Here is a 24,146-nt window from a genome sequence, read left to right as displayed (position 1 = left end):
GTAGATGTGTGTGTGTGTGTTGTGTGTTGTTGTTTTCAGCTGTTGTGTCCCTGCAGGTGTTCTGTGTGGTAGATGTGTGTGTGTTGTGCAGCTGTTGTGTCTGTGTTCTGTGTAGATGTGTGTGTGTGTGTGTGTTGTTGTGTGTTCTTTCAGCTGTTGTGTCCCTGCAGGTGTTCTGTGTGTAGATGTGTGTGTGTGTGTGTGTGTTCTTTCAGCTGTGTGTCCCTGCAGGTTTCTGTGTGTAGATGTGTGTGTGTGTGTGTGTTGTGTGTTTCTTTCAGCTGTTGTGTCCCTGCAGGTGTTCTGTGTGTAGATGTGTGTGTGTGTGTGTGTTGTGTGTTCTTTCAGCTGTTGTGTCCCTGCATTCTGTGTGTGATGTGTGTGTGTGTGTGTGTTCTTTCAGCTGTTGTGTCCTGCAGGTGTTCTGTGTTAGATGTGTGTGTGTGTGTTGTGTGTTCTTTCAGCTGTTGTGTCCCTGCAGGTGTTCTGTGTGTAGATGTGTGTGTGTGTGTTGTGTTCTTTCAGCTGTTGTGTCCCTGCAGGTGTTCTGTGTGTAGATGTGTGTGTTGTGTGTGTGTTCTTTCAGCTGTTGTGTCCCTGCAGGTGTTCTGTGTGTAGATGTGTGTGTGTGTGTTGTGTGTTCTTTCAGCTGTTGTGTCCCTGCAGGTGTTCTGTGTGTAGATGTGTGTGTGTGTTGTGTGTTCTTTCAGCTGTTGTGTCCCTGCAGGTGTTCTGTGTGTAGATGTGTGTGTGTGTTGTGTGTTCTTTCAGCTGTTGTGTCCCTGCAGGTGTTCTGTGTGTAGATGTGTGTGTGTGTTGTGTGTTCTTTCAGCTGTTGTGTCCCTGCAGGTGTTTCTGTGTGTAGATGTGTGTGTGTTGTGTGTGTGTTCTTTCAGCTGTTGTGTCCCTGCAGGTGTTCTGTGTGTAGATGTGTGTGTGTGTTGTGTGTTCTTTCAGCTGTTGTGTCCCTGCAGGTGTTCTGTGTGTAGATGTGTGTGTGTGTGTTGTGTGTTCTTTCAGCTGTTTGTGTCCCTGCAGGTGTTCTGTGTGTAGATGTGTGTGTGTGTGTTGTGTGTTCTTTCAGCTGTTGTGTCCCTGCAGGTGTTCTGTGTGTGATGTGTGTGTGTGTGTGTGTGTGTTCTTTCAGCTGTTGTGTCCCTGCAGGTGTTCTGTGTGTAGATGTGTGTGTGTGTGTGTTGTGTGTTCTTTCAGCTGTTGTGTCCCTGCAGGTGTTCTGTGTGTAGATGTGTGTGTGTGTGTTGTGTGTTCTTTCAGCTGTTGTGTCCCTGCAGGTGTTTCTGTGTGTAGATGTGTGTGTGTGTGTTGTGTGTTCTTTCAGCTGTTGTGTCCCTGCAGGTGTTCTTCTGTGTGTAGATGTGTGTGTGTGTTGTGTGTTCTTTCAGCTGTTGTGTCCCTGCAGGTGTTCTGTGTGTAGATGTGTGTGTGTTGTGTGTTCTTTCAGCTGTTGTGTCCCTGCAGGTGTTCTGTGTGTGTTGTGTGTTGTGTGTTCTTTCAGCTGTTGTGTCCCTGCAGGTGTTCTGTGTGTAGATGTGTGTGTGTGTTGTGTGTTCTTTCAGCTGTTGTGTCCCTGCAGGTGTTCTGTGTGTAGATGTGTGTGTGTGTTGTTGTGTGTTCTTTCAGCTGTTGTGTCCCTGCAGGTGTTCTGTGTGTAGATGTGTGTGTGTGTGTGTTGTGTGTTCTTTCAGCTGTTGTGTCCCTGCAGGTGTTCTGTGTGTAGATGTGTGTGTGTGTGTGTTGTGTGTTCTTTCAGCTGTTGTGTCCCTGCAGGTGTTCTGTGTGTAGATGTGTGTGTGTGTGTGTTGTGTGTTCTTTCAGCTGTTGTGTCCCTGCAGGTGTTCTGTGTGTAGATGTGTGTGTGTGTTGTGTGTTCTTTCAGCTGTTGTGTCCCTGCAGGTGTTCTGTGTGTAGATGTGTGTGTGTGTTGTGTGTTCTTTCAGCTGTTGTGTCCCTGCAGGTGTTCTGTGTGTAGATGTGTGTGTGTGTTGTGTGTTCTTTCAGCTGTTGTGTCCCTGCAGGTGTTCTGTGTGTAGATGTGTGTGTGTGTTGTGTGTTCTTTCAGCTGTTGTGTCCCTGCAGGTGTTCTGTGTGTAGATGTGTGTGTGTTGTGTGTTCTTTCAGCTGTTGTGTCCCTGCAGGTGTTCTGTGTGTAGATGTGTGTGTGTTGTGTGTTGTGTGTTCTTTCAGCTGTTGTGTCCCTGCAGGTGTTCTGTGTGTAGATGTGTGTGTTGTGTTGTTGTTGTGTTCTTTCAGCTGTTGTGTCCCTGCAGGTGTTCTGTGTGTAGATGTGTGTGTGTGTGTTGTGTGTTCTTTCAGCTGTTGTGTCCCTGCAGGTGTTCTGTGTGTAGATGTGTGTGTGTGTGTGTGTTGTGTGTTCTTTCAGCTGTTGTGTCCCTGCAGGTGTTCTGTGTGTAGATGTGTGTGTGTGTTGTGTGTTCTTTCAGCTGTTGTGTCCCTGCAGGTGTTCTGTGTGTATGTGTTGTGTGAGTGTGTGTGTGTGTGTGTGTGTGTGTGTTGTGTGTTCTTTCAGCTGTTGTGTCCCTGCAGGTGTTCTGTGTGTAGATGTGTGTGTGTGTGTGTGTTGTGTGTTCTTTCAGCTGTTGTGTCCCTGCAGGTGTTCTGTGTGTAGATGTGTGTGTGTGTTGTGTGTTCTTTCAGCTGTTGTGTCCCTGCAGGTGTTCTGTGTGTAGATGTGTGTGTGTGTTGTGTGTTCTTTCAGCTGTTGTGTCCCTGCAGGTGTTGTGTGTGTGTTGTGTGTTGTGTGTTCTTTCAGCTGTTGTGTCCCTGCAGGTGTTCTGTGTGTAGATGTGTGTGTGTGTGTGTGTGTTGTGTGTTCTTTCAGCTGTTGTGTCCCTGCAGGTGTTCTGTGTGTAGATGTGTGTGTGTGTTGTGTGTTCTTTCAGCTGTTGTGTCCCTGCAGGTGTTCTGTGTGTAGATGTGTGTGTGTGTGTGTGTGTTGTGTGTTCTTTCAGCTGTTGTGTCCCTGCAGGTGTTCTGTGTGTAGATGTGTGTGTGTGTGTGTGTTGTGTGTTCTTTCAGCTGTTGTGTCCCTGCAGGTGTTCTGTGTGTAGATGTGTGTGTGTGTTGTGTGTTCTTTCAGCTGTTGTGTCCCTGCAGGTGTTCTGTGTGTAGATGTGTGTGTGTTGTGTGTTGTGTGTTCTTTCAGCTGTTGTGTCCCTGCAGGTGTTCTGTGTGTAGATGTGTGTGTGGAGGAGGATTTGGTCGTCGCTGGTTCAGACGACGGCGTCATCGGAGTCTGGAGCCTCCCAGACGCACAACTACTACACACACTCCTCGCACACACAGGTAACACACCTGGTCCAGACCCGGTTCAGTCCTGGTTTAGTCCTGGTTCAGTCCTGGTTTAGTCCTGGTTTAGTCCTGGTTCAGTCCTGGTTCAGTTCTGGTTTAGACCTGGTTTAGACCTGGTTTAGTCCTGGTTTAGTTCTGGTTTAGACCTGGTTTAGTCCTGGTTTAGACCTGGTTTAGTCCTGGTTTAGTTCTGGTTTAGTCCTTTTTTAGTCCTGGTTTAGTTCTGGTTCAGACCTGGTTTAGTCCTGGTTTAGTTCTGGTTTAGTTCTGGTTTAGACCTGGTTTAGTTCTGGTTTAGTCCTGGTTTAGTTCTGGTTTAGACCTGGTCTAGTCCTGGTTTAGACCTGATTTAGTCCTGGTTCAGTCCTGGTTTAGTCCTGGTTCAGTTCTGGTTTAGACCTGGTTTTAGACCTGGTTTAGTCCTGGTTTAGTTCTGGTTTAGACCTGGTTTAGTCCTGGTTTAGTTCTGGTTTAGTCCTGGTTTAGACCTGGTTTAGTCCTGGTTTAGTTCTGGTTTAGTCCTGGTTTAGTCCTGGTTTAGTTCTGGTTCAGACCTGGTTTAGTCCTGGTTTAGTTCTGGTTTAGTTCTGGTTTAGACCTGGTTTAGTTCTGGTTTAGTCCTGGTTTAGTTCTGGTTTAGACCTGGTCTAGTCCTGGTTTAGACCTGATTTAGTTCTGGTTTAGTCCTGGTTTAGACCTGGTTTAGTTCTGGTTTAGTCCTGGTTTAGTCCTGGTTTAGTCCTGGCTCAGTCGTGGTTTTTCTCCGTAGCGGCCGTTCTGGTGGTGCGTGTGACTGGCTCCGCCCTCTGCGTCTCATTGGCCGCTGACGGTTCGATGAGGAAGTGGGATTTGCTTCGGGGGAAACAGGAAGTGAGCGCGGACGACGTGTTGGCGACCGACTGCGGCTGCGTCCGACTGAGCGCGTGCGAGAGGACGGGCCGACTGACCGTGCACACCGACACGCAGGTAACCACGGCAACCACACCCACACGCAGGTAACCACGACAACCGCACCGACACGCAGGTAACCACGACAACCGCACCGACACGCAGGTAACCACGGCAACCGCACCCACACGCAGGTAACCACGACAACCGCACCGACACGCAGGTAACCACGACAACCGCACCGACACGCAGGTAACCACGGCAACCGCACCGACACGCAGGTAACCACGGCAACCACAACGAATAGAGCTGCAAGCGGCAATGATCGGCCCTTGCTCACCGCCTCCCCTTTTTTTTCTGGTCCCGTTGGGCTGTGGTGCTTCGCTGTCATGCACAGATTATTCTCTTTTTGTGCATCGTTATTTCGTCCATTATAACTTTCATGTGTGGCTACACGTTGATCCAGTTGGGGGCGCTATCACGTCTTTTTTGAAGTTGTGCCACATTTGAGGTTGTGTCTGTTTTAAAAGTTTCATAAATAAAAATGTGACAGAATTCGACGTCTACGTGTGACGACATTATGACATTTGTCACACGACTAATCCAAAATGGCGGACTTCTGTTTCGCGAGGGGGCGTGGTCATAATATACTTTTTTGTTCCTTTTCCCATGATGCATCTGTGCACCAAAGTTGGTTTGAGTACGTCAAAGTTTTTGCCAGGACGTCTCTTTGACAATAACAGATTTTTGGCCTGTTGCCATGGTAACACGATGGCTTTTTTCATCGTGACCATGTCCCGAATGTGTGCACCAAATTATGTACGTCTACGACAAAATAAAATTTAATTGTTCCATACAATTTCTCTAGGGGGCGCTGATTTGACACTTTGAACTTCGACTGTTTAATCTGAGGTTTTGTAAATTTCTCTGCTGAATATTTAAAAGGTGAAATTTTTCTACAGATATGAAAAAGTGAACTTAAAATTTCAGCAACTCAAATTCAGAATAAAAATAATTCAAACATGTTTTTTTCATATTTAAAAAATTCAAAGTGAGAAATTCAGCGATATTTAAAATTCAAAATCAGCTCCATTGGACTGAACAGTTTTTCTAACGACCAAGTCAGAGCTCGAGTTTTTTTATGAACGTGTTTCAGATCAAATCAGTTTTGAGATTTAAATCGTCACAGTTAGAACAGAACGATCCACAGAGGTCAGAGGTCAGAGGTCAGAGGTCGTATTTCAAACCTCCCCGTCCCTCCAGACTCTGAACGTCTCTCCTGTTTTTTCTCCAGGTGAAGTTCTTCGGTCTGGACGACTTCTCGCTCTTGTCCTCGATCTCGGACTCAGACTGTCAGATCCTCGGGGTTCTGGACGACTCTGTGGTCTCTCTGTGTGGACCCGGTTTAGTCCGGATCACCCAGGCCCTGGACCCGACCAAAGACCCCGTCACAGTCCGGCTCCAGGATCGAAACCGGGCCGAGAACCAGGATCAGAACCAAGAACCGACCCAGGACCAGGGACCAGACCAGAGGGCGGACCAGACCCAGGACAAGACCCAAGACAAGACCAAGAACCCGGAGCGTCCCCAGGCCCCGGGCAGGACTCTGACCGTCTGCTCGTCTGTGGCTCTGAGCCGGAAGCAGAAGGTCCTGGTGGTTTTCAGTGAAGGAGTCCTTTACCAGGTGTTTACACCCTCAGAGTTAAAACAAACTTAAACCATTTACACTTGAATTATTTAAGGAAATGACTAAATTATTAATCTGGTCCACTTTATTTCTACACAACGAAGATTGCAGGGTTAAAATTTCAGGGTGAAATATTTCAGAGTTGTTTTTAACCCAAAAAGTGTAATTTTAACTCTTTGAAAGTTAAATGTGAGTTGGAGTTGGGGTGATTTGCCAGAGTTGATTTGGTTGAAGTTAATTCAACTTCTCTTAGTGTTAATTTGGCTCGTTCCACCACTTCAAACTCCCACCAGAGAAGAACCAGTTTGAACCAGTTTTGTTCATAATTTTATCCTAAATTAACTCAAATAAAGTGTCAAAATAAAACACCTCTGTGTGTTGTTGAGTTAAATCAGGATAACTCTACAAAGTGTTATCTGTTTACTCTCAGAACGTGAATTTAACTCTGGATTTGGAGTTAAACAGGAACTTTGGTCCAGTTTTACTTCATGAACTTTTACACATATGTTAAATTAACTCTAGAACAGAGTGACTCAGAGAAACACTGAGAAAATGTTAAAATTGATTTTGTCAGAGTTAATTTTAATGCTTCACTTTTTCCTGTGAAATATAATGATAAAATAAACACTCAAATAAAATAACAGCAAAACCACAGAACAGCAATAAATAAATAAATAAATGAATAAAACGTGTTCTGCTAAACTGTTCTAATGTGTGAAATGTCCCTCAGTGGAGCTTTAAATCTTGTGTAAATCCTGTTTGGTGTTTTTCAGATTTCCAAAGACGGAGGCTACAGCTCCGTGAAGTTTCCTCTGACTCCTTCTCTCTTCTCTGTGTCCAAGGACGAGAAGATCCTCCTGGCAGGTACCACACAAGTCCTGGTTCAGTCCTGGTCTAGTCCTGGTCTGGTCCTGGTCCGGTTCTGTTTCAGTCCCTGTTCTGTCTCTAGGCTCGGACCTGGTTCTGGTCCTGTTCCGTCTGGACCTGGACCGTGTGGATCGGTTCTTGGAGCTGGTTCATGATGACGAGGTTCTGTCGGCGTGTGTCTCCCCAGACTCCAGGATCCTCTACAGCGGCGCCAAGGACCAGGTCATCCGGGTGAGTCCTGCCCCTCACCGCCAGCTCCTGCCCCCTCACCGCCAGCTCTCAGGTTCTATTACCCCTCACCACCAGCTCTCAGGTTCTGTTACCCCTCACCGCCAGTTCTCAGGTTCTATTACCCCTCACCGCCAGTTCTCAGGTTCTATTACCCCCTCACCGCCAGCTCCTGCCCCCTCACCGCCAGCTCTCAGGTTCTATTACCCCCTCACCGCCAGCTCCCAGGTTCTATTACCCCCTCACCGCCAGCTCCTGCCCCCTCACCGCCAGCTCTCAGGTTCTATTACCCCCTCACCGCCAGCTCCTGCCCCCTCACCGCCAGCTCTCAGGTTCTATTACCCCCTCACCGCCAGCTCCTGCCCCCTCACCGCCAGCTCTCAGGTTCTATTACCCCTCACCGCCAGCTCCTGCCCCCTCACTGCCAGCTCCCAGGTTCTATTACTCCTCACCGCCAGCTCTCGGGTTCTGTCCCCCCCTCACCGCCAGCTCTCGGGTTCTACACTTAAAGCTCTTTTGCCAAATGGACATTTCTCTCTTCTCTTAAACTTTAAAATTTTTATTTTATTTATTTATTTTTTTATCATATTCATTTAGCAGGTTTATATTATTAATTTGAATTTCATTATTTTTAATTACTTTATATTTCAGGTTTTAATTTATATTCCTGAACATAAATTTGAAAATATTAAAAAATTAAATAAAATATTAAATACAATAAAAATAAAATAAAATAAATTAAAAAATTAAAAATAAAAAAACTATGAAAACAAAATTGAATAAAACTGTGTAAAAATAATAATAAAAGTCTTGTGTGTCCCGGTGTGGTCCTCAGGTTTGGTCCATCACCACCGGCGCTCTCCTGGACTCGCTCTGTGGTCTGGACTCTCCGGTCTCGTCCCTGTCGCTCCTGTCGGACCTGGTCGTCTCCGCCTCGTCCTCGTCCACCGCCGTCAAACTCTGGACGCTCCGATACGACACGCGCCACAAACCCCCCGCCCACATCCCCACAGGCTCCGCCCACTGCGCCCTCACCAGAGACGCCGACCGGGTCTTCTACGTCCAGAACCAGGGACACCACGAAGTCCTGAGCTGGAGCCCCGAGACAGGTCTGAACCAGGACCAGACCAGGACTAAACCAGGACTATAACAGGTCTGAACCAGGACCAGACCAGGACTAAACCAGGACTATAACAGGTCTGAACCAGGACCAGACCAGGACTAGACCAGGACTATAACAGGTCTGAACCAGGACCAGACCAGGACCAGTACAGGACTGAACCAGGACTAGACTAGGACTAGACCAGGACCAGACCAGGACCAGTACAGGACTGAACCAGGATCAGACCAGGACCAGGACTATAACAGGTCTGAACCAGGACCAGACCAGGACTAAACCAGGACTATAACAGGTCTGAACCAGGACCAGACCAGGACTAGACCAGGACTATAACAGGTCTGAACCAGGACCAGACCAGGACTAGACCAGGACTATAACAGGTCTGAACCAGGACCAGACCAGGACTAAACCAGGACTATAACAGGTCTGAACCAGGACCAGACCAGGACTATAACAGGACTGAACCAGGACCAGACCAGGACTAGACCAGGACCAGACCAGGACTATAACAGGACTGATCCAGTGTGGAGTATAAATATAAACACTTCAAAGTTGTTGAGTCGATTTCTTTCGCTGATGGTTTATGTTATAAAAAATCTAAAGGCCCCGTTCACACTAGTGTGTATGTGAGTGGTTCGTTCACACTAGTGTGTATGTGAGTACAGTGTGATGGGGACTGTGTGAAAACCCTGATACTCTGATGTGTGTCTGTCACCGCCAACTCATTCCCACAAAACACTAAGACACACAATATGTGTCATTCACATAAACGTGTGTCTGTGTGTTCGACCTGCACACGTATAATGTGTGAAAACACAGAACACCCCTCTGTCACACAGAGAGAACACCCCTCTGTCACAGAGAGAACACCCCTCTGACACAGAGAGAACACCCCTCTGACACACAGAGAGAACACCCTCTGTCACACAGAGAGAACACCCCTCTGTCACACAGAGAGAACACCCTCTGTCACACAGAGAGAACACCCCTCTGTCACACAGAGAGAACACCCCTCTGTCACAGAGAGAACACCCCTCTGTCACACAGAGAGAACACCCCTCTGTCACACAGAGAGAACACCCCTCTTGACACACAGAGAAACACCCCTCTGTCACACAGAGAACACCCCTCTGTCACACAGAGAGAACACCCCTCTGTCACACAGAGAGAACACCCCTCTGTCACACAGAGAGAACACCCTCTGTCACACAGAGAGAACACCCCTCTGTCTGACACAGAGAGAACACCCCTCTGACACAGAGAGAACACCCCTCTGACACACAGAGAGAACACCCCTCTGACACAGAGAGAAACACCCTCACACAGAGAGAACACCCCTCTGTCACACAGAGAGAACACCCCTCTGTCACACAGAGAACACCCCTCTGTCACAGAGAGAACACCCCTCCACAGAGAAACACCCCTCTGTCACACAGAGAGAACACCCCTCTGTCACAGAGAAGAACACCCCTCTGTCACACAGAGAGAACACCCCTCTGTCACACACAGAGAGAACACCCCTCTGTCACACAGAGAGGAACACCCCTCTGACACACAGAGAGAACACCCCTCTGTCACACAGAGAACACCCCTCTGACACAGAGAGAACACCCCTCTGTCACACAGAGAACACCCCTCTGACACAGAGAGAACACCCTCTGTCCACAGAGAGAACACCCCTCTGTCACACAGAGAGAAACACCCCTCTGACACAGAGAGAACACCCCTCTGACACACAGAGAGAACACCCCTCTGTCACACAGAGAGAACACCCCTCTGACACAGAGAGAACACCCCTCTGTCACACAGAGAGAACACCCCTCTCACAGAGAAGAACACCCCTCTGTCACAGAGAGAACACCCCTCTGACACAGAGAGAACACCCTCTGTCACAGAGAGAACACCCCTCTGACACAGAGAGAACACCCCTCTGACACAGAGAGAACACCCCTCTGTCAACACAGAGAGAACACCCCCTCTGACACAGAGAGAACACCCCTCTGACACAGAGAGAACACCCCTCTGACACAGAGAGAACACCCCTCTGACACACAGAGAACACCCCTCGTCACACAGAGAGAACACCCCTCTGTCACACAGAGAGAACACCCCTCTGTCACAGAGAGAACACCCCTCTGACACAGAGAGAAACACCCCTCTGACACAGAGAGAACACCCCTCTGTCACACAGAGAGAACACCCCTCTGTCACACAGAGAACACCCCTCTGTCACAGAGAACACCCCTCTGTCACAGAGAGAACACCCCTCTGACACACAGAGAGAAACACCCCTCTGACACAGAGAGAACACCCCTCTGTCGCAGAGAGAACACCCCTCTGACACAGAGAGAACACCCCTCTGACGCAGAGAGAACACCCCTCTGTCACACAGAGAACACCCCTCTCACAGAGAGAACACCCCTCTGTCACACAGAGAGAACACCCCTCTGACACAGAGAGAGAACACCCCTCTGTCACAGAGAGAGACCCCTCTGTCACAGAGAGAACACTCCTCTGACACAGAGAGAAACACCCCTCTGTCACACAGAGAGAACACCCCTCTGTCACACAGAGAGAACACCCCTCTGACACAGAGAGAACACCCCTCTGTCACACAGAGAGAACACCCCTCTGTCACACAGAGAGAACACCCCTCTGTCACTGTCACAGAGAGAACACCCCTCTGTCACACAGAGAGAACACCCTCTGACACAGAGAGACACACAGAGAGAGAACACCCCTCTGTCACAGAGAGAACACCCCTCTGACACAGAGAGAACACTCATATGAGTCGCTGTGTCTTTTAGTCCAACACAAACTGAACCACAAGTGTTTTTTTGAGGCTCAGTTGATTCAAATGAATCTTGTGGTTTTAAGTTTTGTTTCTGTAAAATGTAAACAAATCTGCTTGAATCTGTGTGGACAGAGAAACGTGTCTGGACACAAATCGATGTGACACAGCAGTGACACAGTCACACAGTCACACAGTGACACAGTCACACAGTGACACAGTCACACAGTGACACAGTCACACAGTGACACACAGGTTTGTTTTAGTGTAAACAGGGTCTCAGTCTGGTCCATCGTCCGGGAGAATATGGGAAATGGAACTTGTTTCCAGGGTGACGGACGTACTGGAAGCGTCAAGTATTTTTCTCTCATTTGTCCAAGAGGCACGTTGAGTCTGAACTCAAACACAAAGGCTCCAACTAGAAGCTTCCAGAGTGTTTTTTGATGCTGCGCCTGAATGGACCTTCACAGAGCGCATGGCGGTGGCGGTCTTGTGTCTGGTCTGACCTCGGTCTTGGTCTCGGTCTCTCGGTCTCGGTCTCTGTAGGCGGGGTCACAGAGCGCATGGCGGTGTCGGTGTCGTGTCTGGTCTTGTGTCTGGTCTGACCTCGGTCTTGGTCTCGGTCTCTGTAGGCGGGGTCACGGAGCGGTCACAGAGCGCATGTCGGTGTCGTGTCTGGTCTCTTGTGTCTGGTCTGACCTCGGTCTTGGTCTCGGTCTCTGTAGGCGGGGTCACAGAGCGCATGGCGGTGTCGGTGTCGTGTCTGGTCTTGTGTCTGGTCTGACCTCGGTCTTGGTCTTGGTCTCTGTAGGCGGGGTCACGGAGCGCATGGCGGTGTCGGTGGCGGTGTCGTGTCTGGAGGTGGGGCAGGTGAAGCGTCTGCTCGTCTGCGGTCTGGTGAGTGGGACGGTCTTCGTCTACCCCCTGTCGCAGCCCGAGGAGACCCTGTGCATCCCGCCGCCCGAGAGTCTGAGTCCGGTCCGGACTCTGGCCCTGAGTCCCAGCGAGCGGCTCCTGAGCGTCGCCTACGAGGACCAGGTCTGCGTCTTCACCCTGACCTCCAGAGACCTGCTCCCCGCCATCGAGGGCCCCACCGCCAGACTCGTCCTGGGCCTCCTGCACGGACCCCTGACCTGCTGCGGCCTGCTCAACGACCAGAGGTGAGACCGGGACCGGGACTGGACCAGGACCAGACCAGGACCAGGGCTCAGACCAGGACCAGACCAGGACTAAACCAGGTACAAGACCAGGACTAAACCAGACTCGTCCTGGGCCTCCTGCATGAACCTCTGACCTGCTGCGGCCTGCTCAACGACCAGAGGTGAGACCGGGACCAGATTAGGACCAGACCAGACCAGGACTAGACCAAACTCATCCCCGGCCTCTTGCATGAACCTCTGACCTGCTGCTGCCTGCTCAATGACCAGAGGTTGAGACCAGGACTGGACCAGGACAGGACCAGAGGTGAGACCAGGATTAGACCAGAAAGGGACCAGAGGTGAGACCAGGACTAGACCAGAGGTGAGACCAGGACAAGACCAGATTTGAACCAGGTCTAACCCCGGTCTCGGTCTCTTTTTCTGTTGGTCTCTCGGTCTAACCCCGGTCTTTTGGTCTTTTTGTATCTGAAGGTTCATCTACGGGACGAGCTGTGGCGAGGTCCGAGTCCATGACTTCAGGTCGGGTTCTGGTCGGGTTCTGGAGTCTCACCGGAGCCGCGTGTCGTGTGTGACTCTGAGTAACTGGGAGAGTCACGTCCTGATCGGCTCCGACGACACCACCCAGAGACTGTACACGCTGAACCCGCCGCGCCTGCAGCACGTCATGGACTACAAGGTACCACCCAGACCCAGACAGAGACCGAGACCAAGACCAAGACCAGACCAAGACCAAGACCAGACCAAGACCAGACCAAGACCGAGACCAGACCCAGACCAACACCAAGACCCAGACCAGACCAAGACCCAGACCAGACCAAAACAGAGACCGGGGCTAGACAGGGGCCAGACCAAGACCGGAATTAGACCAAGTTTAGACTTCAGTTAGTTATAGTGAAGTCCTGGGTTAGTTCTTGTTCAATATTGGCTCAGGTCAGGTTTTAATTCTTAATAGTCTTGTTTTACTCTTGGTTTAGTCCTGGTTTAGTCCTGGTTTAGTCCTGGTTTAGTCCTGGTTTAGTCCTGGTTTAGTCCTGGTTTAGACCTGGTTTACCTGGTTTAGTCCTGGTTTAGTCTGGTTTAGTTAAGTCCTGGTTTAGACCTGGTTTAGTCCTGGTTTAGTCCTGGTTTAGACCTGGTTTAGACCTTTAGTCCTGGTTTTACCTGGTTTAGTCCTGGTTTAGACCTGGTTTAGTCCTGGTTTTAGACCTGGTTTAGTCCTGGTTTAGTCCTGGGTGGTTTAGTCCTGGTTTAGTCCTGGTTTAGACCTGGTTTACCTGGTTTAGACCTGGTTTAGTCCTGGTTTAGACCTGGTTTAGTCCTGGGTTTAGACCTGGTTTACCTGGTGGTTTAGTCCTGGTTTACCTGGTTTAGTCCTGGTTTAGTCCTGGTTTACCTGGACCTGGTTTAGTCCTGGTTTAGTCCTGGTTTAGACCTGGTTTAGACCTGGTTTCTGGTTTAGTCCTGGTTTAGACCTGGTCCTGGTTTAGACCTGGTTTAGTCCTGGTTTTAGACCTGGTTTAGTCCTGGTTTAACCTGGTTTGACCTGGTTTAGTCCTGGTTTAGACCTGGTTTAGACCTGGTTTAGTCCTGGTTTAGACCTGGTTTAGACCTGGTTTAGACCTGGTTTAGACCTGGTTTAGAATATCTACAGTATTTGTCTTAAATGTTTGTTAAACTCATGTTCTTGTTCCAGGGTTTCTTCTTCGAGGGAGTTCTCTGCGCCGCGTTCTCCGACAGCGACCAGTTTGTGTTCACCGGCTCCAGAGACAGAACCATCAAAGTGTGGGGGGTCTCCACAGGTAAGAGAACCAGGAGAACCAAAGAACCAGGAGAACCAAAGAACCAGGAGAACCAAAGAAACCAGGAGAACTAAAGGGACCAGGAGAACCAAAGAGGAGAACCAAAGAACCAGGAGAGAACCAGGAGAACCAAAAAAAGAGAACCAAAGAACCAGGAGAACCAAAGAACCAGGAGAACCAAAGAACCAGGAGAACCAAAGAACCAGGAGAACCAAAGAACCAGGAGAACCAAAGAACCAGGAGAACCAAAGAACCAGGAGAACCAAAGATACCAGGAGAACCAAAGAACCAGGAGAACCAAAGAACCAAAGGACCAGGAGAACCAAAGAACCAGAGGAACCAAAGGGACCAGGAGAACCAAAGAACCAGGAGAACCAAAGGAACCAGGAGAGGGAGGGTCAGGAGGAGGAGGAAGAGCAGAAACAGAACCATCAAAGTGTGGGGAGATCTCCACAGATAAAAGGAACAGGAACCAGAGGAACCAGGAGGAGGGAGGGTCAGACACAGGAGAGCAGAGCGTAGGAGGAGGAGAACCATCAAAGTCTGGGAAGTCTCTACTGAAGAACCAAGAACCAGGAGAACCGGAGGAGAGGGAGGAGCAGACACAGGGGGGCAGAGGAGGAGCTGAGGTAGGACCATCTAAGTCTGAGGAGTCTCCACATGGAAAAGGACCAAGAAGCAGGAGAACCGGAGACTCAGGCTCAGGGGGAGAGCAGAAGAACCTACTCTTATTTACATTTTTAATGAAGTCGCTCAAAGTCTGAAGGCGTCTGTGGGACAGAAGGTCCATGTGTGAAAACTCCTGGAGAACTTCAGTTACTTCATATGTCCTTATGTGTCCTTCTTATGTCCTTGTTGCTCCTTTTTTGTCTTCACGTGTCCTCAGGGAACCTCCTCCTGGTGCAGCTTGTGTCCTTCAACATTCTTATATGTCCTTATGTCCTTGTTCCTTCAATGTTCCTATGTCCTTATGTCCTTGTTCCTTATATGTCTTTATGTCCTTATGTCCTTGTTCTTTTTGTCCTCGTGTGTCCTCAGGGAAGCTTCTTCTGGTGCAGTTCATGTCCTTCATCATATTTATATCCTTGTTTCTTACATGTCCTTATGTCCTTTTCTGTCCTTGCGTCTCCTCAGGGAAGCTCCTTCTGGTGTAACTTGTGTCCTTCATCATTCTTATATGTCCTTATGTCCTTATGTCCTTGTTCCTTCAACATTCCTATATCCTTATGTCCTTGTTCTTTTTGTGTTTGTGTGTCCTCAGGGAAGCTTCTTCTGGTGCAGTTTGTGTCTTTCATTGTCCTTATGTCCTTATGTCCTTGTCGTTCTTTTGGTCCTTGTCTCTCCTCAGGGAAGCTCCTGCTGTCCTTGTTCTTCTTATGTCCTTATGTCCTTGTTGTCGTTTTCTGTCCCTGCGTGTCCTGAGGGAAGCTCCTCCTGATGCAGTTTGTCTTCTTCATCGTCCTTATGTCCTTGTTCCTTATATGTTCTTATGTCCTTGTTGTCCTTTTTGGTCCTTGCATGTCCTCAGGGAAGCTCCTCCTGATGCAGTTCTTGTTCTTCATAGTCCATATGTCCCTGTTCCTTATATGTCCTTATGTCCTTATGTCCTTGTTCTTTCTGTCTTCATGTGTCCTCAGGGAAGCTCCTCCTGGTGCAACTTGTGTCCTTCATCATTCTTATATGTTCTTATGTCCTTGTTGTTCTTTTTGGTCCTTGTCTCTCCTCAGGGAAGCTCCTCCTGGTTCAGTTCGTGTCCTTTTTATGTACTTATGTCCTTGTTGTCCTTTTCTGTCCCTGCGTGTCCTCAGGGAAGCTCCTCCTGGTGCAGTTTGTGTCCTTCATACAGTATGTCCTTATGTCCTTGCTCTTCATATGTCCTTATGTCCTTGTTCTTTCTGTCCCTGCGTGTCCTCAGGGAAGCTCCTCCTGGTTCAGTTCGTGTACTTTCCCGTGGTGCGGATGGTTTCCTTCAGGAACGGTTTCGTGGCGTTGTCCAGACAGGGGACGATCATCAGGGAGAGCTTCAGGTGCCCCGACCACATCAGCCCCGACTACAACCCGCTGAGGACGGTGCGGGCGCAGTACAGGGTCACGTCCCACACCGGCGACGCCCGCGACCCCGACCCCGATGACCCCGTCGACCCCGAGGAGCGGGGGCGGGGCCACGGCCAACAGGGGGCGGAGCTGCAGCAGTTTAACCCCGCCCACCTCAGCCTGATGGACGTGATGAAGTCCAAACCGTCGCCCACCTGTGTCCTCCTGTAGCACCTTCGGACTTTTCCAAGAACAAAAGCGTCTTCATCAGCTCCAGTTCGTGAAGTTATAACGATCAGGATTTATTCTTTATTTTTCATATTTGACATTGTACGATCGTGAAAACCAGACGTGTGTTTCTGTGGTTCAGACGAGGACAGAGCTCCGACTGTGACGCCTCAGAAAGTTCAGGGAGCTTCACGTTAAACCAGCGCAGATTTAAGAAGCTGAACAGACTTAGGCTGCGTTCAGACTGCACCTGAAGTGACCCAAATCCGATTTTTTGTCTCTATGTTCCTGTATCTGATCTTTTAATGACGTCTGAATGGCACAGATCAAATGTTTTCAAATGTGACCCAGGACACTTGGATCTGTGCTCCTGAAACTGATCCATATCTGATCTTTAACATGTGACTTCAGTGTGAACGGTCAGGTCACATTCATCCACCTACACGTCATCAACAAGACACAAACGTCACTATTCTGCGCTGAAGCAGGCGGAAACCGGAACTGTAAAATCTCCAGGTGCTCGATGCTGCGTCCATGTTTGGACAACTTCCATAAACACAGAGACGCTCGCTGCGGTTGACGTCATCGTGTCTCCAGTGTCACATGTGGGACACTTTCGGGCCGTTTACCGTTCACACTGGAGTCACAGACAAGTCGCATTTAATTGGAAATGTGAACGACCTCGCAAAAACATCGGATTTCACAAAAAAATCGGAATTGAGTATTAAGCCCTGCAGTCTGAACGTAGCCTTAGAGTTTTCTGACACTATAGATCATTGTGTACATATATATCCACACTTCTCACAATAAGTTAGGGATATTGTGAGAGAGTCAGTAAATGTCATATATACGTGTTTCTTTCACTTCAGACATTTTTGGGATAGGGAGGCATTTGTATTGGGGTGATAGACACACCTCATTTTGGGTTTTTCACGTAATAGTCTCACTGTGGACAGTGTGTCTTACATATTGGGGCCAAACCCCTTTTCAATGTGGCATAAATTTCAACATTCTGTGGGTATAAAAAGCTGGTATTGTCAAGTCATTCCAAGTTCACAATTCAAACGGCCGTGAACACACGACGTCACTTAACGGAGGAGCAGCACTTAGCCAGAGCGCGTCTTCGAGGGGTGTGGCAGGCAGGCAGATGTTGCTCGTGAACTCGGTGTGTCTCAAAGTGTCATCAGCAGACTTGCATCAACACACAGAACGACTGGCAGAGTTGGTGACGGACCCAGGAGAGGAGCCTCATGAGTGACAGACCACAACGATGACCAGTACCTAAGGACCTGTGCACTCAGACATCGTTATGCAACTGCCACACAGCTGCAGGCTCCTTCACGAGATGTGAGGGGCACTAGGGTTTCCAGACAAACCATTCGCAACCAACTCCACCACTTTGGCTTGAATGCCAGACGACCGTTGCAGGTGACTCCACTGACATCAAGTCACCGCCGTGAACGTTTGCAGTGGACACGAGACCATGTGACCTGGACAATGCAGCAGTGTCCACCGTCCTGTTCACTGATGAGTGTCGGGTCACTTAGCACAGAAATGATGATCGTCAGTGTTGCTGGAGAAGGTGAGGTGAGCGACACGCCGAGGTCAACATGGTCCTCAGGGTTCAGTTTGGTGGAGGAGGTGCAACAGTCTGGGCAGGCATCACCAGTCAGAGCAAAACAGATGTGGTTACTGTCGATGGCTCAGTCACTGCACGTTCTTACCTCAGAGACTTCACAGAACCCATCACCATCCCCAGTTCCGCCAGCAAACCCCCAACTTTCTGTTCATGGATGATAATGCTCCACCACATCGTGCCAGAATTGTCACAGGTCGTCTTCAGGAGGTCAGAGTGCCTCACATGGTACGACCAGCACTGCCCCCTGACCTGAACCCCACAGAGCACGTCTGGGACCAGCTGAAGCAGAGACTGGACGATCATACCCCACCCCCACATGACCTGACAGAACCGTGTGTAGCACTGGTGGAAGAGTGGAACACACTGCCTCAGAACAACATCCTGAGGTTTGTGAGGAGCATGAGACGTCGCTGTCAAGTTGACATTACGGCAAAAGGTGGAAACACCCACTACAGACATTGTTCATTTGTGTTACTTGTTATTGTCTAAATTTTGGGGGTAATAAATATTAAACTAATGAAAATGGTGTTTCTTCTCATTCATTATTAGTAATATCAAAGGAAACTTTTACTTATTTCATTAAAATTCAGACCAAATAGGAAAAGCACTCATGTAAATAACAATAGAGTCTTTGCACCGTCACGTGACCCTACAGCAACAGTACCTACGCCGCCATGACACCAGACACACTGTGTCACTATGTCACTGACTTCAGCAGCGTCGGAGAAACATGGGCAGGTTTTGTTGTGTATTTGGTTGTTCTAGAAGCTCTGAAATGGATAAAACAAATCGTTTCTTCACTGTTCCTCTGGAAATGACTCATCAGGATCAAACAAGGGAATTATCAAAAAAAAAAGACGCAGATTATGTCTAGAGACATAAACCACGAAGAGATTTCCTATTGTACCATCAAGACACTCGAAGTTTCATCAAGGTATTTACTATTTAAATTGTTTCATAGTTTATTTAATGAAAGAAGCACATTTACTGAACTAAAATGTTATTAATTTATGGAGGAAAACCTGCACTAGTTTACGATTCAACGAACCCACACTGGCTCCTGTGATCAACACGACGCACGAGTCGAAGAGTCTGTGAGTCGAACCTCGAAAGAATCGACCATGAAAAGATCCTCGCGACATTACAAAGATCCACTCACAAAAAGAGATTAATTCTAGAAGACAAAGTTGTGGATAAACAAGACAATAAAGAAAACATGGTCCTACGACGAGTGACATGTTTATATGTGCTGGAACATACAGTTTCTACTCACACTCACACTGCAAATGTTTTCTTTTTACATTTTAGTTCAGTAAATGTGCTTCTCTCATTAAATAAACTATGAAACTATTTAAATAGTAAATATCTTGATGAAAGTGACGTGAGTGTGTCTTGATGGGACCATTGGAAATCTCTTCGTGGTTTTTGTTCTCTAGACATAATTCCCATCTTTTTTTGGATAATTTCCTTGTTTGATCCTGATGAGTCATTTCCAGAGGAACAGTGAAGAAACGAATCGTTTTTTCCCTTTCAGAGCTTCTAGAACAGGAGTGTCAGACTCATTTTGTTCCGGGGTCGTGTCCAACCGACTTTGATCCAAAGTGTCCGGATCAGAAAACTCATGTCATATAAACCCCAAAAATAACAATAAGTTCAAATATTTGTGCAGAGAAACACAAATCTATTACACAAATCTTTTTGAATTGATGAACTCTTTCTTTTACAAAATATTATAATATTATGAACAACCTGAAACTTTAAGAAAAATACAATTTCAACACAAAGTTTGAACATGAACTTGTCTGTAAACAGGAATAAGTCAATTTTTGTTGTAAAATCCTGCACTCGGCTCCACTTTTCTCATGTTGGACATTTTTCTGATGAGGGTGTCACGGTCAACAGTCAAAACGATCGTCCTTTAAGAGCGTTTGGAAAGAGACAAGTCTTCATTTGTGCTGCTCTGGTGGGAGGGGCCACGTACAGAGACGCTGGAGACGCTGCTGTGATAAACACCACAGAAAATTAACAACATTTTAATAGAAAATATCATTAAAATATTTGAGTAGAAAATCACCCGAGGGCCACATTAAAGGTCTTGGAGGGCCGGATCTGGCCCCCGGGCCGTATGTTTGACACCTGTGCTCCAGAACAACCAAATACACAACAAAACCTGCCCGTGTTTCTCTGATGCTGCTGAAGTCAGTGACATAGTGACATAGTGTGTCTGGTGTCATGGTGGCGTAGATACTGTTGCTGTAGGATCATGTGACGGTGCAAAGTCTCTATATCCCTAAGTTGTTGTGAGTAGAGTAAATATAATGTAGAGTAAATATACGGCAGATTTCCAGGGTAACACCTTTTTTTCTGCCCCTCCTCCCTGCGCTCTGTCACTCCTACACCTCCTACACCTCCTACACCTCCACACCTCCACACCTCCACACCTCCTACACCTCCTACACCTCTACACCTCACCTCCTACACCTCCTACACCTCCTACACCTCCTACACCTCCTACACCTCCTACACCTACACCTCCTACACCTCCTACACCTCCACACCTCCACACCTCCTACACCTCCTACACCTCCACACCTCCTACACCTCCACACACCTCCTACACCTCCTCACACCTCCACAACTCACCTCCACACCTCCACACCTCCTACACACACCTCCTACACCTCCTACACCTCCTACACCTCCTACACCTCCTACACCTCCTACACCTCCTACACCTCCACACCTCCTACACCTCCACACCTCCTACACCTCCTACACCTCCACACCTCCACCTCCACCTCCACACCTCCACACCTCCTACACCTCCTACACCTCCACACCTCCTACACCTCCTACACCTCCTACACCTCCTACACCTCCTACACCTCCTACACCTCCACACCTCCACACCTCCACACCTACACCCTCCACCTCCACACCTCCACACCTCCTCCACACCTCCACACCTCCACACCTCCTACACCTCCTACACCTCCACACCTCCTACACCTACACCTCCACACCTCCACACCTCCACACCTCCACACCTCCACACCTCCTCCACACTCCTACACCTCCACACCTCCTACACCTCCTACACCTCCTACACCTACACCTCCACACCTCCTACACCTCCTACACCTCCTACACCTCCACACTACCTCCACACCTCCTCCACACCTCCTACACCTCCACACCTCACACCTCCTACACCTCCTACACACACCTCCACACCTCCTACACCTCCACACACCTCCACACCTCCACACCTCCACACCTCCTACACCTCCTACACCTCCACACCTCCACACCTCCACACCTCCTCACACACCTCCTCCACACCTCCTACACCTCCTACACCTCCCACACCTCCTACACCTCCTACACCTCCACACCTCCACACCTCCTACACCTCCTACACCTCCTACACCTCCTACACCTCCACACCTCCTACACCTCCTACACCTCCTACACCTCCTACACCTCCTACACCTCCTACACCTCCTACACCTCCTACACCTCCACACCTCCACACCTCCTACACCTCCACACCTCCTACACCTCCTACACCTCCACACCTCCTACACCTCCTCACACCTCACACCTCCCACCTCCACACCTCCTACACCTCCACACCTCCACACCTCCACACCTCCTACACCTCCACACCTCCTACACCTCCACACCTCCTCCACACCTCCCACACCTCCTCACACCTCCTACACCTCCACACTCCTACACCTCCACACCTCCTACACCTCCACACCTCCACACCTCCACACCTCCTCCACACCTCCTACACCTCCTACACCTCCACAACCTCCTACACCTCACTACCTCCACACCTCCTACACCTCCACACCTCCACACCTCCACACCTCCACACCTCCTACACCTCCACACCTCACACCTACACCTCCACACCTCCACACCTCCTACACCTCCACACCTCCACACCTCCACACCTCCTACACCTCCTACACCTCCTACACCTCCACACCTCCACCACCTCCACACTCCTACACCTCCACACCTCCACACCTCCTACACCTCCACACACCTCCTCCACACCTCCTACACCTCCTACACCTCCACACCTCCTCCACACCTCCACACCTCCTACACCTCCCACCCTCCTACACCTCACACCTCCACACCTCCACACCTCCACACCTCCACACCTCCACTCCCACCTCCTCACACCTCCACACCTCCTACACCTCCCACCTACACCTCCACACCTCCTACACCTCCTACACCTCCACACCTCCACACCTCCTCCTCCACACCTCCACACCTCCTACATCTCCACACCTCCTACACCTCCACACCTCCTCCACACCTCCACACCTCCTACACCTCCTCCACACCTCCTCCACACCTCCTACACCTCCTACACCTCCTACACCTCCACACCTCCTACACCTCCTACACCTCCACACCTCCTACACCTCCACACCTCCTACACCTCCACACCTCTACACCTCCACACCTCCACACCTCCTACACCTCCACACCTCCACACCTCCTACACCTCCACACCTCTACACCTCCACACCTCCACACCTCCTACACCTCACCTCCACACCTCCTACACCTCCTACACCTCCACACCTCCACCACCTACACCTCCACACCTCCTACACCTCCACACCTCCACACCTCCTACACCTCCTACACCTCCCACACCTCCACACCTCCACACCTCCACCTCCACACCTCCTCCACACCTCCACACCTCACACCTCCTACACCTACACCCACACCTCCTCCACACCTCCACACCTCCTACACCTCCTACACCTCCACACCTCCTACACCTCCTACACCTCCTACACACCTCCACACCTCCTACACCTCCTACACCTCCACACCTCCACACCTCCACACCTCCACACCTCCACACCTCCACACCTCCACACCTCCTACACCTCCACACCTCCACACCTCCTACACCTCCTACACCTCCACACCTCCTACACCTCCACACCTCCTACACCTCCACACCTCCTCCACACCTCCACCTCCACACCTCCACACCTCCTACACCTCCACACCTACACCTCCACACCTCCTACACCTCCACACCTCCACACCTACACCTCCACACCTCCTACACCTCCACACCTCCTACACCTCCACACCTCCACACCTCCTACACCTCCACACCTCCTACACCTCCACACCTCCTACACCTCCACACCTCCTACACCTCCACACCTCCTACACCTCCTACACCTCCACACCTCCTACACCTCCACACCTCCTACACCTCCTACACCTCCACACCTCCTACACCTCCACACCTCCACACCTCCTACACCTCCACACCTCCTACACCTCCACACCTCCTACACCTCCACACCTCCACACCTCCACACCTCCGCACCTCCTACACCTCCGCACCTCCACACCTCCGCACCTCCACACCTCCTACACCTCCACACCTCCTACACCTCCACACACCTCCTACACCTCCTACACCTCCTACACCTCCACACCTCCACACCTCCACACCTCCACACCTCCACACCTCCTACACCTCCACACCTCCTACACCTCCTACACCTCCACACCTCCTACACCTCCTACACCTCCACACCTCCACACCTCCCACACCTCCACACCTCCACACCTCCACACCTCCACACCTCCTCCACACCTCCTACACCTCCACACCTCCTACACCTCCACACTACACCTCCACACCTCCACACCTCCACACCTCCTACACCTCCACCTCCACACCTCCTACACCTCCAACACCTCCACACCTCCACACCTCCTACACCTCCACACCTCCTACACCTCCTCACCTCCTACACCTCCACACCTCCAACTCTTTATGTAATTCTCCTGTTTAATCAGTGAACAGTTTTATTAACGTGGGCAGAGTTCAGAGTTCACATCAAGACACGTCCACAAACAGTGTTGGGAAGTTTACTTTAAAAATGTAATCCCCTACAGATTACAGATTACACACCCCAAAATGTAGTTTGGAACAGAATCCATTAAATTATTTAAAGTGAGTAATGTAATCTGATTACTTTGGATTACTTGATTTGCTGTAGAGAAACAAAGACGAGGAAATCTTCACATAAATGTAGTTAATACGATTAACTGAGATTCAGGAGCAGGACCACACCTCAGCCGCCCTCTCCTCTCACCAGCGAACCACAACTCACCTCGACCACGCCTCTAATTTCCCAGAAGCCTATATGTAGCAGCATTTCCCATCATCCCAGTTTGTCTCGGCGAACTTGACCCCACCCTCCCATCCCCTATTTTGTCTTTCAGTCATATGTCTCCTACGGGGGGGTCCCGTTCCGGCTGGGCCAATTGTAGATTGAGACGGAGCCCCCACCCATAGTCTCA

The 24,146-nt window shown here is 49.7% G+C and overlaps 1 protein-coding gene across 1 annotated transcript in view; it reads left to right on the top strand.

Moving 5' to 3' along the window:
• nwd1 (NACHT and WD repeat domain containing 1) overlaps nt 1-18,216 on the top strand; it is a 42,584-nt gene extending 24,368 nt beyond the window's left edge. The window contains exons 13-23 of the mRNA XM_055165271.1: nt 3,217-3,324; nt 4,100-4,296; nt 5,513-5,671; nt 5,774-5,902; nt 6,679-6,769; nt 6,855-7,003; nt 7,836-8,109; nt 11,723-12,071; nt 12,543-12,747; nt 13,765-13,870; nt 15,786-18,216. Of these exons, the coding sequence (XP_055021246.1) occupies nt 3,217-3,324; nt 4,100-4,296; nt 5,513-5,671; nt 5,774-5,902; nt 6,679-6,769; nt 6,855-7,003; nt 7,836-8,109; nt 11,723-12,071; nt 12,543-12,747; nt 13,765-13,870; nt 15,786-16,135 (2,117 nt within the window). The 3' untranslated portion in view covers nt 16,136-18,216. The remainder of the gene's footprint in view (nt 1-3,216; nt 3,325-4,099; nt 4,297-5,512; nt 5,672-5,773; nt 5,903-6,678; nt 6,770-6,854; nt 7,004-7,835; nt 8,110-11,722; nt 12,072-12,542; nt 12,748-13,764; nt 13,871-15,785) is intronic.
• Nucleotides 18,217-24,146: the final 5,930 nt, after the last annotated feature.

This window comes from Boleophthalmus pectinirostris, unplaced genomic scaffold (genome assembly GCF_026225935.1).
Source record: "Boleophthalmus pectinirostris isolate CB_2022bp ecotype Guang Dong unplaced genomic scaffold, ASM2622593v1 HiC_scaffold_7, whole genome shotgun sequence".
Lineage (NCBI taxonomy): Eukaryota > Metazoa > Chordata > Actinopteri > Gobiiformes > Gobiidae > Boleophthalmus > Boleophthalmus pectinirostris.
The sequence above is the reverse complement of the archived record's forward strand: the minus strand, read 5'-3'. Positions and strand labels throughout refer to the sequence as shown.